At 42.2% G+C, this 17,020-nt stretch overlaps 2 protein-coding genes across 2 annotated transcripts in view; both read left to right on the top strand.

Annotated features, from left to right (window-relative positions):
- LOC309363252 (vomeronasal type-2 receptor 26-like) overlaps window positions 1-17,020 on the top strand; it is a gene marked incomplete at its 3' end in the record, with an annotated part of 58,202 nt that overhangs the window by 11,082 nt on the left and 30,100 nt on the right. The window contains exons 4-7 of the mRNA XM_081899356.1: window positions 3,410-3,525; window positions 6,172-6,463; window positions 8,441-9,235; window positions 10,408-10,635. Of these exons, the coding sequence (XP_081755482.1) occupies window positions 3,410-3,525; window positions 6,172-6,463; window positions 8,441-9,235; window positions 10,408-10,635 (1,431 nt within the window). The remainder of the gene's footprint in view (window positions 1-3,409; window positions 3,526-6,171; window positions 6,464-8,440; window positions 9,236-10,407; window positions 10,636-17,020) is intronic.
- The window catches only part of LOC309364557 (uncharacterized protein), a 57,103-nt gene continuing 40,362 nt past the window's right edge, over window positions 280-17,020 (top strand). The window contains exon 1 of the mRNA XM_081902127.1: window positions 280-301. The gene's annotated coding sequence lies outside the window, so the exon portion shown is untranslated. The remainder of the gene's footprint in view (window positions 302-17,020) is intronic.

The raw sequence follows: 17,020 nt of genomic DNA, 5'->3' as shown, positions 1-17,020 counted from the left end.
TCCATCTTTCCCAACATCAGGGTCTTCTCCAGGGAGTCTTCTCTTCTCATGAGGTAGCCAAAGTATTGGAGCCTCAGCTTCAGGATCTGTCCTTCCATTGAGCACTCAGGGCTAATTTCCTTCAGAATGGATGCGTTTGATCTTCTTGCAGTCCATGGGACTCTCAAGAGTCTCCTCCAGAACCATAATTCAAAAGCATCAATTCTTCAGCGATCAGCCTTCTTTATGGTCCAAGCTCTCACTTCCATACATCACTACTGGGAAAACCATGGCTTTAACTATACAGACCTTTGTTGGCAAGGTGATGTCTCTGCTTTTTAAGATGGTGTCTAGGTTTGCCATCACCTTTCTCCCAAACAGCAGGCGTCTTTTAATTTCGTGACTGCTGTCACCAGCAACGTGGTAGAAGACTCAAAAGGACCAGGATTGTGGGGGTCAGGTGGGATTGCTATGAGGAATTATGAAAAATGGAACAAGCCATTGTGTCACAATGAAAGCATTGCTTGACTGGGTTTGAGTCACTGACAATCATTTCTGATCGAATCCCACAAGCCTCTGCACCTCTGCCATTTTCTTTCTCTACGCCTGACAGGCACATATAAGCATTCTAAACACAGGCCAGTTGTTCACCAGGCATCCTGAGCCATAAAGATAGAAGGTAGCTTTGATGCAGCTTTTGTTAGTTTTGTTAATCTTTAGATAGATCTTAAGGGCCAGGAACAGAGTTTACACAGAGATGGTAAATGTGTCTTTCTTTATGACCTCTGGGGTTACTAAATGCATTCCTCCTTGGTTCCTGTTTATTTAGATTAACCACGTAGGCATGCTCAAGTAGGAAATAGTTTCTTTGTAGTTAAAAGGACTTCTTCTGATCTGACTTTGTCCCACGTGGGGTTTTTGGAAATGTTCAGAGGAAATCTGATTGGTTCTTACGAACACTGTGTAAAAAGTTCTTTTGTGAATAAAACGACCTGGGCCAAGGGGTGGAGAGATTATTATTGGCACTCCTCCCAGAGTCTTGCTCATGTGTATTTTATTAATCAGGGTCCAATCCTTCCTTGCTTTTGGAACGCAACACTGGATAAATTAAAGGGAAAGGAGGATGGATATAGCCAGAAAAGAAGGGGTGAGGTGAGGAATAAATAAAGAGAATTCAGTTGGAAGAGGTCTGAAATGAGGTCTGTTGTCAAGTACAGAAGTTCCCTTCTCCCTTCTGGTAGCTCACCGATAAGAATTAACAAGCATTTGGTATATTTATATTCCTTTTATTACAGCATTATGTTGCAAACACAAACAGGCAACCCTCCGTAAGGATATCAGTTACTTACTCTGACTCCTCACTTCCGCAGCAAGAAACACACCAACGGGAAGTCCCTCCCCGTCCCACTCATCTCCTTTGTTTTCTGACACGCTTGGACCTCCAAGTTTGGGGGGAAGGAGGGGATCCCTCCCCCACTCTTGATTCATGTATCGCCTAGCTGCTCCCTCAGGATGTGGGCCTCTGCCATTGATTAAAGGAATGGGGTGAGGTCAGCCAGCTCACAAGAAAGATGCATGGTTTTCCTTGACAGAAGAGGGAGAAACTGGACAGAAATAGTGGAGGAAGGGATTTGAAAAGGAAACAGTTGAAGGAAATCATCGTTCTCCTTCATGCATGATAATTTCCCCTTTTAGACACAGTTTGTGAGTTGGTACAAGTCTTGCTTTTGCACCCTATACCATATGTGGTAGACATGCCCAGAGGATAAAAAATTTTGGGATATGATTTATGAGGTTAAAAAATTGATAAAACTATTGTATATCTAAAGGGCAGAAGCATATTTATTAAGAATTTTAAATAAGGATATTCCCAAAGACAAAATCAACATATTTCTGTACGCAACAACGGTAGTGAGAATGTTGGTAGCCAGTCATTGGAAAGGAAATTATATTCCAACAAAGGGGGAATGGTTAAGTAAACTTTGTGAGTACCTGGAGTTAGTAAAATTGATGGATTTAATAAGGCATAAGTAAAAAAAAATTAATTCAGAAACAATGCAAATGTTTAAATGATTATTTATACAAGCAGGGCTCAAATACGAAAGTTTGGTTGTTTCTAGATTAACCTTGTGAAGAATATAGAGAACATAAAGATTTGATTATGAAAGAATCTAAGGAAGGGAAATGATTGAGCAAGACAACTAAGAGACGTGTCAATGCGGTGGAAGTCTTTTATAATATTTTAACTAAGATTTATATATTGCAGTATTTGAAGCAAGAATTTGGTAATATTCCAGGTTATGAAAAGTATTTTTTCTTTTCTTTTGTCTTTTGTCTTTTTCCTTTATATCTTTTATTTTTCCTTCCCTTTTCCTTTTTATTAGTTTTCATTTTGGAAAATATGTATATGTGTTTGCAGTGTTATGTAATATTTTTGTTTTTCTTTGTTTAATTTCTATTTCTTGAAAAATGTAATTAAAAAAATTTAACAAATAAAAAAGCCTTCCCTTTGTTCCTCAAGTTTCTCTTTCTTGGGTTACTTAATTCTAGAAGCTGTATGTTTCATTGGGGAACTTGATTGGAAGTGCTACAGAATTGGCCTCCACCGTCACTTACGGACACATGGAAGACAATCTTACTTGGCTATGAGTAATTGCCGAAGAAGAAGCTACAATAAACACTAGTAAGGCCTGCACTCAGTTGGCCAGACTTCCAACCAATACGCTCATCATCCCACATGAAAAAGCTGGTCTTATGCTGACAGGCAGGACAGTGAAATGGGGCTACCCAACAGACATGAGAAGTGTTTCTGCATAGTGGCCGGGCAGGAGAGGGATGAATCCCCCTTCCCAGTTCATATATAGCCTAAAAGTAAGACAATTTAAATCTTCCCTCTTCTGCAAGTGTTTCTTCATTTCAAAGTTTGCAAAGTTCAGTCACACAACCCGTCGCTGGCCCAAACTCTGAAACGCCGTCAGCGATTTCTTGCAAACATGTTTTTCCTGCTCAATGAACCACACAGATAGATCCGGGAGTTGCAGCGGTAAACCTTATTCCTCATATAATTATGAAAATTATAGTGATTTATTCTTCTCCTGAAACCAAAACTCCAGGGATTTCTCCAGAGCTCAGTAATCTAAACATCACCATCAAGGGTCGTATGATGCAGCTAATCCCATGGATAGCAAAGTAACATAAATCCTCCACAAAATTATAAATAGATATTGTTTATTAATAAGCCTGAGGTGAGATTTTGGGCAGGCTGGGTCTCTGCCAGTTTCTTCCACTGCCTTTAAATCTGAATTCATGGCTGGTCTGAATGGCGGTGACTGTCTCTGGTGCTGCTAGAATGATATCACTGCTCCTGTGCCAGGCAGTCTGGGGGATGCAGAAGGCAAAATGCTCATTCAATCTCTCCTTGTATTCACAGGAACCAGTGAATTATTATAGGTTAGGGGACTACCTTGTGAGTGGAGTCATCTCTCCAAAATTTGCTGTATTGGAACCCTATGCCTTCTCCCAGCCACCTTTCATTGGGATTCTTGAGTAAGTAACTACACACTGAAGGAGTTAATTCTGCCCCACCTGCATTCTGACTGACCCCAGCTAACAGGGGGTGACAGACTATATTGCTGTGAGTTGGGGAAAAGGTGTTAGGCAGCCAGGCCAGTTTCTTGATAGGTAAAGGTAAAGGGACCCCTGACCATTAGGTCCAGTCGTGGCCGACTCTGGGGTTGCGATGCTCATCTCGCATTATTGGCCGAGGGAGCCGGTGTACAGTTTCCGGGTCATGTGGCCAACATGACTAAGCCGCTCCTGGAGAACCAGAGCAGCGCACGGAAATGCCATTTACCTTCCCGCCGGAGCGGTACCTATTCATCTACTTGCACTTGACGTGCTTTCGAACTGCCAGGTTGGCAGGAGCAGGGACCGAGCAACGGGAGCTCACCCCGTTGCGGGGATTCGAACCACCAACCTTCTGATCGGCAAGTCCTAGGCTTTGTGGTTTAACCCACAGCACCAACCGTGTCCCTCTAGTTTCTTGATAATGACCCCCTAAGTATGGCTCGTTATGGTAACAAAGGAAGAGGCTCCATGCCAGAAAACAACTGGCTGGTAGGTAGGTAGAAAGATGAAAGCCCAGGTTGAGGTGTGTGAGCCAGAAGCTAGAAGCAGGCTCTAGGTAGGTATTTAACACCAGCTAAACTTGCTAAGGGACGCAGGTGGCACTGTGGGTTAAACCACAGAGCCTAGGACTTGCTGATCAGAAGGTCAGCAGTTCGAATCCATGTGATGGGACGGTGTTTCCGTGTGCTGCTCTGGTTTGCTAGAAGCTGCCCACATGACCCGGAAGCTGTACGTTGGCTCCCTCGGCCAGTAAAGCAAGATGAGCGCCGCAACCCCAGAGTCGTCCACGACTGGACCTAATGGTCGGCGGTCACTTTACCTTTTTAAATTTGCTAAAATGTACAAGACAAGAACCAGTAAGCGTTGGGAATCTAAAGTAAGGGAAGGTATCTTCTACCACATGTGGTGGACTTGCAAAGACGTAAAGGCTTCCTTGGAAATGGTATATAATGAGTTAAATAAAATGTTTAAAAATACTTTTGTTAAAAAACCAGAAGCCTTTCTATTGGGTATAGGGGGAGAAGAGATACTAAGGGAAGATAAAAGACTGTTTATGTGTGCAACAAATGCGGCAATAATTCTTTTATCCCAAAAATGGAAACAACAAGAAGTACCAATGAATGAAGAGTGGCAGATGAAGATGATGGACTTTTCAGAACTGGTGAAGCTGACAGGAAAAATCTGAAACCAGCACGATCAAGTATTCCTAAAGGACTGGAGTAAATTTATACAATATCTGAAAGATCATTGTAAGCAATTAACATCACTAGCAAGGTTGTCTGAAGACTTGTAATGAGAAATTTTCTATCTTTCTATATTAATTTAATTTTTTGAGATATTTTGTAATGAGTGTAATTAGAACTGGATAAAGTATAAATTGCAATGATATAAAGGTTAGTTTTGAAAGGTTTTATATTATTATTATTCTTTGGCGATCACTCGTAGCCGAGTAAGATTGTCTTCCATAAACACGATTTTAAAAATGAGTCCATAAGTGACTGTGGAGGCCAATTCTGGATCCACACGTCCTTCCACAATGACCACTCCCCGCTTAAAACGGGGGGCGCCCTTTGCGTGGACGCACGCAGCCCCTAGATCTGGAGCGGCTCCATCAGCATAGGCTAGGCTTTGCCTTCCCTCAGGTGGGATACCTGGAGGTCTCCATCTACCTCAGTCAGTTGTCCAATCCCACCTGGGGGAAGCGTTGCCAAGGAGACCAGGCCAGGTAGGGGAGGGATTACCTGCCCACACAATAGAGGGAGGATCTTACCTGGGAATCCTCACTTGGCTCCAGAGCTTCTCCCACCCTACCCACCCTCAGTTAATGTCTTATTTTGCAGGTTAACGTTTCTTCACAGGTTTTGTAGGTTAACTTTTCTTCACAGGTTTTGCAGGTTAACTTTTCTTCACAGGTATGTGGGCACTGCTACGTTAAGGTCACTGTTAAAGGGCCGGAGGAATTTCCCTGCATTGGCAGGTTTCGCCTTTCCCATAGCAAAACGTCACAACTTTGGCGGTATCAGGCCTTGGGCGGAATCCTTTTGTCCATCTTCCTCTTTGTGGCGGCGATACCAGGGTTCCCCGTTAAAGGGGTTTCTGAAGGGAGGCTTTGACCGTACGCCGAAAGGTCGTCATTGCTCTCCCCTGCGGCGGCGGCATTATGGGGGCGGCTATCTCTGCTTGAACATATGTTCTCCAGAGCCGGCCCATCCCCCCCCCACACACACACACTGGATAACCCTGCTGCTCCTAGGTCCCCAGCTAGAACGCCCAATGCCTGAGCCAAGGTCTACCCACATTTGAAATTTAATAAAGTTGTGGCCAATTTAATCCCATAGCAGGTTGTCTTGAGTCGTTATTCCACATGACGGGGGGGACCACTTGGGATCTGGGGACTCCGCCTGTCCACGCAATGTCCTGCAATGTCAGCCTCCTTATTATGATGTCGTAATTCTTGTACTTGCTTTATTAAAGAAAGAACTTGGCATCTTGTTTTCACTGAGGAAAAAATGGGAGGTTGTCATAACTGTTTGCTTGCTTGCTTGCTTGCTTGCTTGTTTGCAGAACTTCTCCTACAAGATACTGGCATGTCCTGTCCTTCTTATTTGCCATTCATGAAATCAACCAGGAGCCAAATCTCTTACCCAACATCACCCTTGGATACAACCTCTTTGACAGCTATTTTGATGGCAGACTGGTTTCCGCTGCCATGCTAAACCTGCGGTCTACTGGAGAAAAGAGTATTCCAAACTATTTCTGTGGAACAAGGAAGAATGCATTGACTGTCATTGAAAGGGCTGAATCTGACATCTCCATCCAGATTTCAAGCATGGCAGGCATTTACAAAATCCCACAGGTATGGACTTGGATGACCACCTATTGGAGATTCCATAATAGTGGATGGTTTCTTTCGATGCCTCCTACTTTTCTTTCTTGATGGAATTGTCTGTATTTGTGCCTTCAATATTTCAGCTGTAAGAAACTTCCATCCATCTTGGACTCCCTTCTCTGGGCTTTCACCCAGTAGTTCCATAAGCTTTTTGAAATCATCCTTCCTCGTCCAGAGTGCATATCCCTTTCCGCTGTATAATGAAACCCAGGAACATGATGATTCCACAACCCCCAAGCTTCTCAATACTTGCCAATTCATGGAGCAGTTCCACCCTGCTAGTGAGAGCCAAGTCCAAGATAGATGATCCCTTTGTTGTTTCTTCCACCTTCTTGGAAAGGAAATTGTGAGTGGGGCAATGGAAGCATTGGTTGGACCTTACATTCTTGGCAGAGTTTGAGTTCCAACAGATATTGGAATAGTTGAAGTCTCCTATTACTATGGTATCTCTCCTTTTTGAATGCTTTGGTAATCTGCTCTAGGAAGGCATCACGCAAGTCTTCAGTAGGCTTGGAGGTCTATAATTCTGGTCATAAGAAGAACAAATATTTTACAGCACAATAGAGATTTAATCAATGCTCTTAATGTTCCTCATATGTTTATGGCATTATATATTTTTTTGTTTTTGTCACAAAAAGTTATTTCACACACACAAAAATAAGAACGTTAATAAATAAAAACCAGAATGATCATCCAAAGAGATGTTTAAATAAACAAATCTTGCCCACCCTGCATAAACATATGTGGAACTAAGTAAAGGGTGAGGACACCAGATGAAGAGAGAAGCCCCAAGATGATAATAATAATAATAATAATAATAATAATAATAATAATAATAATAATAATAATTTTATTTTTATCCCGCCCTCCCCAGCCAAAGCTGGGCTCAGAGCGGCTAACAACTGTAAAAATAGCACAATTTACATCAAATCACAGTCAATTAATTAAAATACATTCTAAAATCAATTCAGAATCAAATTAATTGCATAACCATTGGGCTAGAGTTCGATGAGGATTACAGAAGGAGAGAGGGGGGTCAGACTGTGCCTTGGCACAACCAGGCGCAACCAGGAAGTTACTCAACACAAAAAGTATATATAGACAGACCAGGAGGGTCAGAGAGAGTTAGGAGTTGAAAGAAAGCTTGTATAAATAAAGTTACATGTTTTATAATACTCCTACTTGATTCTGAATGATAATCAACACCACTTGAAACACAGGCACATAGTCTCTATCCATCCACAAGTCTATGGCTTAGTTTAGCAGATTTTGTATTATATTCAATACCATCTCATGAAAGTGATGTTTCTCCTAAGTATTCAAGACACTTCCCCCCCTTCTCTCTGGACACACACACAACCTAGTGTGCTGAAGAAGAACAATAAAGGTAAAGGGTCACCTGACCATTAGGTCCAGTCGTGACCGACTCGGGGGTTGCGGCGCTCATCTCGCTTTATTGGCTGAGGAAGCCGGCGTACAGCTTCCGGGTCATGTAGCCAGCATGACTAAGCCGCTTCTGGTGAACCAGAGCAGCACACGGAAACACCGTTTACCTTCCCGCTGGAGCGGTGCCTACTTATGTACGTGCTTTCGAACTGCTAGGTTGGCAGAAGCAGGGACCAAGCAATGGGAGCTCACCCCGTCGCAGGGATTCGAACTGCCGACCTTCTGATCGGCAAGTCCTAGGCTCTGTGGTTTAACCCAGAGCGCCACCCACGTCCCTGAAGAAGAACAATATATAGGCTTAAAACCACCATTTACACTGGGCTCAGTGAAAGTAAGGAGGAGGTTCAGCCCTCATAGTGGTGTCCTCAAAGATACTTCCACTTGATCTGTTGTTGAAGTGAAAGGTTATCAATTACTCATCCTCAGCTGACAGGTTGAGCTCTTTCAGGTTTTTGTTTCTTATGAACAGATACCTGGTATTCTTTATTTCCTCACTAGGTCAGTTATGGCTTTGCTCTTGATGATAAAACTCAGTTCCCTTTTGTCTACCGGATGATCCCAAAGGAAGAAATCCAGTACAAGGGGATTATCCAACTTCTCCTGCAGTTTGGATGGACGTGGATTGGAATCTTTGCTCCAGACAATGACAATGGAGAAAGGTTCTTGAATGCCTTGACACCGTTGATGACCAGCAGTGGAATTTGTTTTGCCTTCTCAGAAAGAATACAACACATGACAGCGTACCAAATGAATGAACTACCTGCCAGGTGGAGACAAGTCAATGTATATGTTTATTATGGGGATTCGACATATGATTTTGTGCCAATATTCCACATACAAGAAATATTTGAAAATTTACAAGCTGGGGGTAAAGTCTGGATCACAACAGCTTTTCCGGACATCAACATGAATTTGAGTTACGATATTGATTTCTTCATGTACACCCATGGTTCTTTGTCCTTCACCATGAAGACTAGAAAATGGACAAAATGTGACCACTATGAGCCATTCTCGGACAAAATACAACAATTTTGGGAGAAATCATTTCACTGTTCATGTCCAGAGAATGTGCTGCCCTTGAAAGGCTGGACAAGATGCACAGAGAAAGAGAAACTGGAGATTCTTACCGAGGAAGAGATTGAAAGGGCCCTGTCTCAAGACAGCTACGTTACTTATAGCGGCATCCAAGCTGTGGCACTTGCCTTAAACTTGGCATATTCATCTGGATCCAAACAGATGCTGATGATGAGGAGAGGAGAAAGTTGGGGACGTGGAAGACTGCAGCCATGGCAGGTATTCCCTTTTGTTAATTGCAACCTGTCTAATTCTGAAATCATTGTCCTTCACTTAAATGGTGCCCCAAAGCTGTTGCATCAAGTGGCTGACTTCACCCTACCTGATATTAGAATATGACCATAGGGTTCACACTGAGTTTTTATACGTGATGAAGCTGGCTCTGCTGCTCTCCAAAATATTGAAGGAGAGAGTGGGGGGTGATGACTTAAAAATGAATCTCAGATTTGACTGTGGAAAGCCAACAGCAGTCAACCACTATGAGTTCAAATGTGATACAGGTCCCAATTCATAGGAGATTAGAGTGTTGGAGGTGTAATAGAATGATTGGAACCTCATACCATATGTGGTGGCCATGTCCGGAAATTAAGAAATCTTGGAATACGATACATGAGGAAATTAAAAAGCTGATAAAAACATCACATAATAAAAGAGCAGAATCATATTTATTAGGAATTTTGAATGGAGACATCCCAAAAGGCAAAATTAATATTTTCTTGTACGCGACAACAGAAGCAAGAATGTTAATAGCAAATAACTGGAAAGGAAATTACGTTCCAACCAAAGAAGAATGCCTGAATAAATTATGCAAATACTTGGAATTAGCAAAGTTGACTGATTTGATAAGACAAAACCCAAAAAAAATAATCCAGAAACAATGGAAATGTTTAATTGATTATTTATGTAGACAAAGATTAAATGTAAAGTATTGGTTGTGTTTAGATTTATGAAAGATTTAGAAAACTTATTGATTAGAATATTTGTGTGAGATTGTATGGGGGAAATACGGAATAACAGATACAATCTTGCTTAAAATGTATATAGGAAATGCAGTGTAAACGATGGAAGTCAATCAATGAAATTTTATCAATATTTTAATATTGAGATATTTGTAGAAGAAATTTGGAAGAAATTCTTCCAACTTTCCTTCTTTTCTCTCTCTATTTTTTTCCTCTTTCTTCTTTTCTTCTTTTTTTCCTCTTTTCTTTTTTATATGTGTGTGTTTATCTGAAATATGTATGTATGTATGTATTTGCAATATTTTGCTTATATTTTGTAATAATTATGTTAAATAAATAAATTAAATAATAATAATAATAATAATAGGGGGAGTGCAATATACAACTGACTTCAGTGCTTTCTTAATGCTTGTGTTTGCTCTGTCATCCCAGCTTCACCATTTCTTAAGGAAAGTCCAGTTGTTTAACACCTCCAGGGGTGGATTGTATTCAGATGAGAATGGAGAACTGGCAGCTGACTATGATATTGTGAACTGGGTGCTGTTTCCCAACGAGTCTCGTGGCAGAGTGAAAGTCGGGAGTGTAGAGAGACAGGCAGCTTCACATTTAAAGCTGACCATTAACCCAGAAGCCATTGTCTGGCCTTCACATTTTAACAAGGTAGGCAGAATGAATTGTGTGCCTGTCCCTTTGTGACATCTATTAAGCTCAAATAACTTACAGGGTTTATTCCGTATGATTCAGAAAAGGAATTTATTCCTATCCGACTGATTTTCGCAATAGTCTAGGGCTGATCTCAGGGATTATAGAATGAGCAGAGACGCTTTACAAGTTTATGTAGCTATCTACTTGAGCATGTGTTCTTCTGTCTTACCATTCCATTGTGGACCGACCGGACGAACACATTCAAAACAGGGATTTCCATCCAGTGATCTCATTGTTCCACTTGGGATTTCACATGACTGGATCACTGACACTATGGTTTGAGTGACTGAGAGCAATGTAACAACAACCCAGTAATGTGGGCAGATTTTTCCAGTCTCTGGATTATCCTTCAGCAACAAGTACACTTGTAGACATTTTTTTTTCTTTATTGAATGAAGGAATGTTTGGATGGAACTTTGGTTTTGAGACATCCCATATTGCACTTGAACCTGATTTTGGTATTGCATACATTATATAAAAGCTATATTTAAAGAAACAGAAACTTGTTTTTACATTTTGTCTTTGGAAATTTCTATATAATTGCATACAGAGTTGTGTGAGCTGTGTTTCTTTAACGTAATATGTGCATGATCTGAGTGGCAACTGGACACTGGATTCCAAAAGTCACCAGTGACCCTTTGGCTCAGTGCCCTCATTCCAGTGCCAATAAAACTGCCACATATTCCCTTTTCTTTCTTTCTTTTGTTATATCATTTTAATTAATTTTCCAGTAAAAGACATCCAACTAACATATCAAATCATAATCCAATAAAAATAAAAAATAAAATAAAAAAGGTCGAATTATCTTCCGAATTGTAATTATTAATGTTACGGCTTCCCATAGTTTGAACCTTGAAGCATGTCCAAATCTCAGTCCTGTCTCTCGTCCATATTTCCATATTTCCAAATCTCGATTTTAACTCTCCAAACTTCCTTGTCTCTGGCTCTGCGATCCTCAGTCACGTCAGAAATCATATAACCTTTCATCTGTTGAATACAGATTTGTTTGTGTAATATACATTTTCAACATATATATATATATATATATATATATATGCTTTCGTAGATTTTCACGGGTACAGGAATGCAGGTTTTGGTGTCCTCGGGTGTCTTCCCGTGTAAAAGTTGGGGTGTCTAGCCTTTTGCACCAACCAAAAAATAGCCAATATCCTCAGAAACCCCAAGGATAAAATCCAGTTGGAAAACCAAGGGGTCTATGAAATACCCTGCAAAGTCTGCCCAGCCACGTACATTGGACAAACAAACAGACGAATAAATGCACGTATCGCAGAACACAAGAATGCCGTCAAAAAAGAAGAAAAAACTTCCTCTCTTTTCCAACACATGAAAGAAACAGGACACGAAATTAATTTTGCAGATTCCAAATTGCTCTTTAACATGGAACATCACCACAAGAGAATAATCATGGAAGCCATCGAGATAGAGAAACACCCTCACAACATGAACAAGCGTGACGACACATCCCGCTTGCCAGACATCTGGAAATTAGCCCTCCCCACAAAAACTGACACCAGATCCAGAGGCACACAGAACGCCATCACCAATCAACCACACCAGACCCAAACCCAGACCCTCTCCACAGATAAATTACACACACCATCCAGTAGCCAAACCATGGTGGCACCTCCGGATGCTGCACCCCCCTGCAATCCCTACACAGATCTGGCTGACACAGGCCACAAAACCACAGCTCGCCCCTATACACGAAGCCAAGCCAGAGCACAACTAAGTGCAGTACAGCCATCTTCTCAGAAAAACTCTTCACAAAGTTCAAGAGGTCAAGACACAAAGACTTTAGCAACTAATCCACACCTAATGACCCACCTAAGTGGTACTCAGGATATCACTCAAGAAATCACTCAAGATATCCCTCAAGTAATTAAGGAACAAAAGAAGAAAAGGCACACTAGCCTGGGAACTTCCTCTCTGCCCAGAACATTGGAGGCTATACACCACACCCCCTCAACAGTATTTATAGGAACTCAAACACTGAGATCCTGCTCTGTTCCAGTAACAAGAAGCCGAAAGCACCAGCCTGAAGATGACGAGTGAGACCTCGTCGAAACGTCGCCTAGACACCCCAACTTTTACACGGGAAGACACCCGAGGACACCAAAACCTGCATATATATATATATATATATATGCTTTCGTAGATTTTCACGGGTACAGGAATGCAGGTTTTGGTGTCCTCGGGTGTCTTCCCGTGTAAAAGTTGGGGTGTCTAGGCGACGTTTCGACGAGGTCTCACTCGTCATCTTCAGGCTGGTGCTTTCGGCTTCTTGTTACTGGAACAGAGCAGGATCTCAGTGTTTGAGTTCCTATAAATACTGTTGAGGGGGTGTGGTGTATAGCCTCCAATGTTCTGGGCAGAGAGGAAGTTCCCAGGCTAGTGTGCCTTTTCTTCTTTTGTTCCTTAATTACTTGAGGGATATCTTGAGTGATTTCTTGAGTGATATCCTGAGTACCACTTAGGTGGGTCATTAGGTGTGGATTAGTTGCTAAAGTCTTTGTGTCTTGACCTCTTGAACTTTGTGAAGAGTTTTTCTGAGAAGATGGCTGTACTGCACTTAGTTGTGCTCTGGCTTGGCTTCGTGTATAGGGGCGAGCTGTGGTTTTGTGGCCTGTGTCAGCCAGATCTGTGTAGGGATTGCAGGGGGGTGCAGCATCCGGAGGTGCCACCATGGTTTGGCTACTGGATGGTGTGTGTAATTTATCTGTGGAGAGGGTCTGGGTTTGGGTCTGGTGTGGTTGATTGGTGATGGCGTTCTGTGTGCCTCTGGATCTGGTGTCAGTTTTTGTGGGGAGGGCTAATTTCCAGATGTCTGGCAAGCGGGATGTGTCGTCACGCTTGTTCATGTTGTGAGGGTGTTTCTCTATCTCGATGGCTTCCATGATTATTCTCTTGTGGTGATGTTCCATGTTAAAGAGCAATTTGGAATCTGCAAAATTAATTTCGTGTCCTGTTTCTTTCATGTGTTGGAAAAGAGAGGAAGTTTTTTCTTCTTTTTTGACGGCATTCTTGTGTTCTGCGATACGTGCATTTATTCGTCTGTTTGTTTGTCCAATGTACGTGGCTGGGCAGACTTTGCAGGGTATTTCATAGACCCCTTGGTTTTCCAACTGGATTTTATCCTTGGGGTTTCTGAGGATATTGGCTATTTTTTGGTTGGTGCAAAAGGCTGTTTTGATATTGTGTTTATGGAGGATTTTGCTAATTTTATCTGTAGTGCCCTTGATATAAGGAAGGAGGGCCATGCCATTGTTTTCTTCTGTGTCTTGGTTTTTGGGGGGTGTTTCTTTTTGGATTAGCTTCGTAACCCTGTTTTGCTGGTATCCATTGGCAATTAACACATTTGAGAGATTCTGTAACTCAGTTGTCAAGTGGTCTTTGTCAGCCAGGCGTTTGGTTCTGGAGATGAGAGTCTTGGCTACGGAGTTTATTTGTGCAGGGTGGTGGTGTGATTGTGCATGTAAGTAGCGGTTGGTGTGTGTTTTTTTCCGGTAGATAGTGTGTCCTAGGGAGCCATCAGGTTTTTTGTAGATTAGGACGTCAAGGAAGGGAAGTTGGTTGTTGGCTTCTATTTCCATAGTGAATTGTATTTTGGGGTGTAGGCTGTTGAGATGTGTGAGGAAGCTATCCAGTTTTTCCTTCCCGTGTGGCCAAATTACAAAGGTGTCGTCAACATATCTGAGCCAAAGTTTGGGTTTGTGTTCTGACTTGTCTAAAGCATTGGTTTCAAAGTGTTCCATGTACAGGTTTGCGATGACCGGTGAGAGGGGTGATCCCATAGGTGCTCCTTCTATCTGTTTGTATCTTTGTCCATTGTGGATGAAGTACGTGTTGGTTAGGCAGTGGTTGGTCAGGTCCAAGATGTATTCGGGGGGATTGTATTTGTTTTGAATGGCTGTCAAGGCTTCATTAATGGGCACTTGTGTGAAGAGAGATACAACATCGAAGCTCACAAGTAGGTCATTAGGATGTAGGTTTTGCTTCTTTATTGTTTCTATGAACTGGAAGGAGTTTGGAACGTGTGAAGAGATGGATTCTGCATAGGGCTGAAGTTGCTTGGCGAGAAATTTAGCGAGATTTTGTAGAGGTGAGCCTATGGAGCTGACTATTGGTCTGAGTGGTGTTCCTTCTTTGTGTATCTTGGGGAGGCCGTAGAGTTTGGGGCATCTGGATGATTTTTCTCTGGGGATGATTCTTAGCTGGATTTCTTCACTGATAGGAGAGGCTTTTATTTTGGATTTGGTGGTTTTTTCCAGATAGGTGGTGGGATCTGTTTTTATAGGTTGGTAGGTAGGATCTTGGAGTAGATTTGATAGTTTTGCTTGGTAGTCCGATGTGTTCATCACAACAGTGGCATTACCTTTGTCTGCTGGGAGAATGATTATGTTGTTGTCTTTCCTCAGGAAAGTTGTCTTTCCTACATCCTAATGACCTACTTGTGAGCTTCGATGTTGTATCTCTCTTCACACAAGTGCCCATTAATGAAGCCTTGACAGCCATTCAAAACAAATACAATCCCCCCAAATACATCTTGGACCTGACCAACCACTGCCTAACCAACACGTACTTCATCCACAATGGACAAAGATACAAACAGATAGAAGGAGCACCTATGGGATCACCCCTCTCACCGGTCATCGCAAACCTGTACATGGAACACTTTGAAACCAATGCTTTAGACAAGTCAGAACACAAACCCAAACTTTGGCTCAGATATGTTGACGACACCTTTGTAATTTGGCCACACGGGAAGGAAAAACTGGATAGCTTCCTCACACATCTCAACAGCCTACACCCCAAAATACAATTCACTATGGAAATAGAAGCCAACAACCAACTTCCCTTCCTTGACGTCCTAATCTACAAAAAACCTGATGGCTCCCTAGGACACACTATCTACCGGAAAAAAACACACACCAACCGCTACTTACATGCACAATCACACCACCACCCTGCACAAATAAACTCCGTAGCCAAGACTCTCATCTCCAGAACCAAACGCCTGGCTGACAAAGACCACTTGACAACTGAGTTACAGAATCTCTCAAATGTGTTAATTGCCAATGGATACCAGCAAAACAGGGTTACGAAGCTAATCCAAAAAGAAACACCCCCCAAAAACCAAGACACAGAAGAAAACAATGGCATGGCCCTCCTTCCTTATATCAAGGGCACTACAGATAAAATTAGCAAAATCCTCCATAAACACAATATCAAAACAGCCTTTTGCACCAACCAAAAAATAGCCAATATCCTCAGAAACCCCAAGGATAAAATCCAGTTGGAAAACCAAGGGGTCTATGAAATACCCTGCAAAGTCTGCCCAGCCACGTACATTGGACAAACAAACAGACGAATAAATGCACGTATCGCAGAACACAAGAATGCCGTCAAAAAAGAAGAAAAAACTTCCTCTCTTTTCCAACACATGAAAGAAACAGGACACGAAATTAATTTTGCAGATTCCAAATTGCTCTTTAACATGGAACATCACCACAAGAGAATAATCATGGAAGCCATCGAGATAGAGAAACACCCTCACAACATGAACAAGCGTGACGACACATCCCGCTTGCCAGACATCTGGAAATTAGCCCTCCCCACAAAAACTGACACCAGATCCAGAGGCACACAGAACGCCATCACCAATCAACCACACCAGACCCAAACCCAGACCCTCTCCACAGATAAATTACACACACCATCCAGTAGCCAAACCATGGTGGCACCTCCGGATGCTGCACCCCCCTGCAATCCCTACACAGATCTGGCTGACACAGGCCACAAAACCACAGCTCGCCCCTATACACGAAGCCAAGCCAGAGCACAACTAAGTGCAGTACAGCCATCTTCTCAGAAAAACTCTTCACAAAGTTCAAGAGGTCAAGACACAAAGACTTTAGCAACTAATCCACACCTAATGACCCACCTAAGTGGTACTCAGGATATCACTCAAGAAATCACTCAAGATATCCCTCAAGTAATTAAGGAACAAAAGAAGAAAAGGCACACTAGCCTGGGAACTTCCTCTCTGCCCAGAACATTGGAGGCTATACACCACACCCCCTCAACAGTATTTATAGGAACTCAAACACTGAGATCCTGCTCTGTTCCAGTAACAAGAAGCCGAAAGCACCAGCCTGAAGATGACGAGTGAGACCTCGTCGAAACGTCGCCTAGACACCCCAACTTTTACACGGGAAGACACCCGAGGACACCAAAACCTGCATATATATATATATATATATATATATATATATATATATATATATATATATACACACACACATACTAGCACGAGGGACGC

The sequence above is a fragment of the Podarcis melisellensis genome (assembly GCF_964234715.1).
Source record: "Podarcis melisellensis genome assembly, chromosome: 2".
In the NCBI taxonomy this organism is placed as follows: domain Eukaryota; kingdom Metazoa; phylum Chordata; class Lepidosauria; order Squamata; family Lacertidae; genus Podarcis; species Podarcis melisellensis.
Note: the sequence above shows the minus strand (reverse complement) of the source record. Positions and strands in the feature narration are given on the sequence as shown.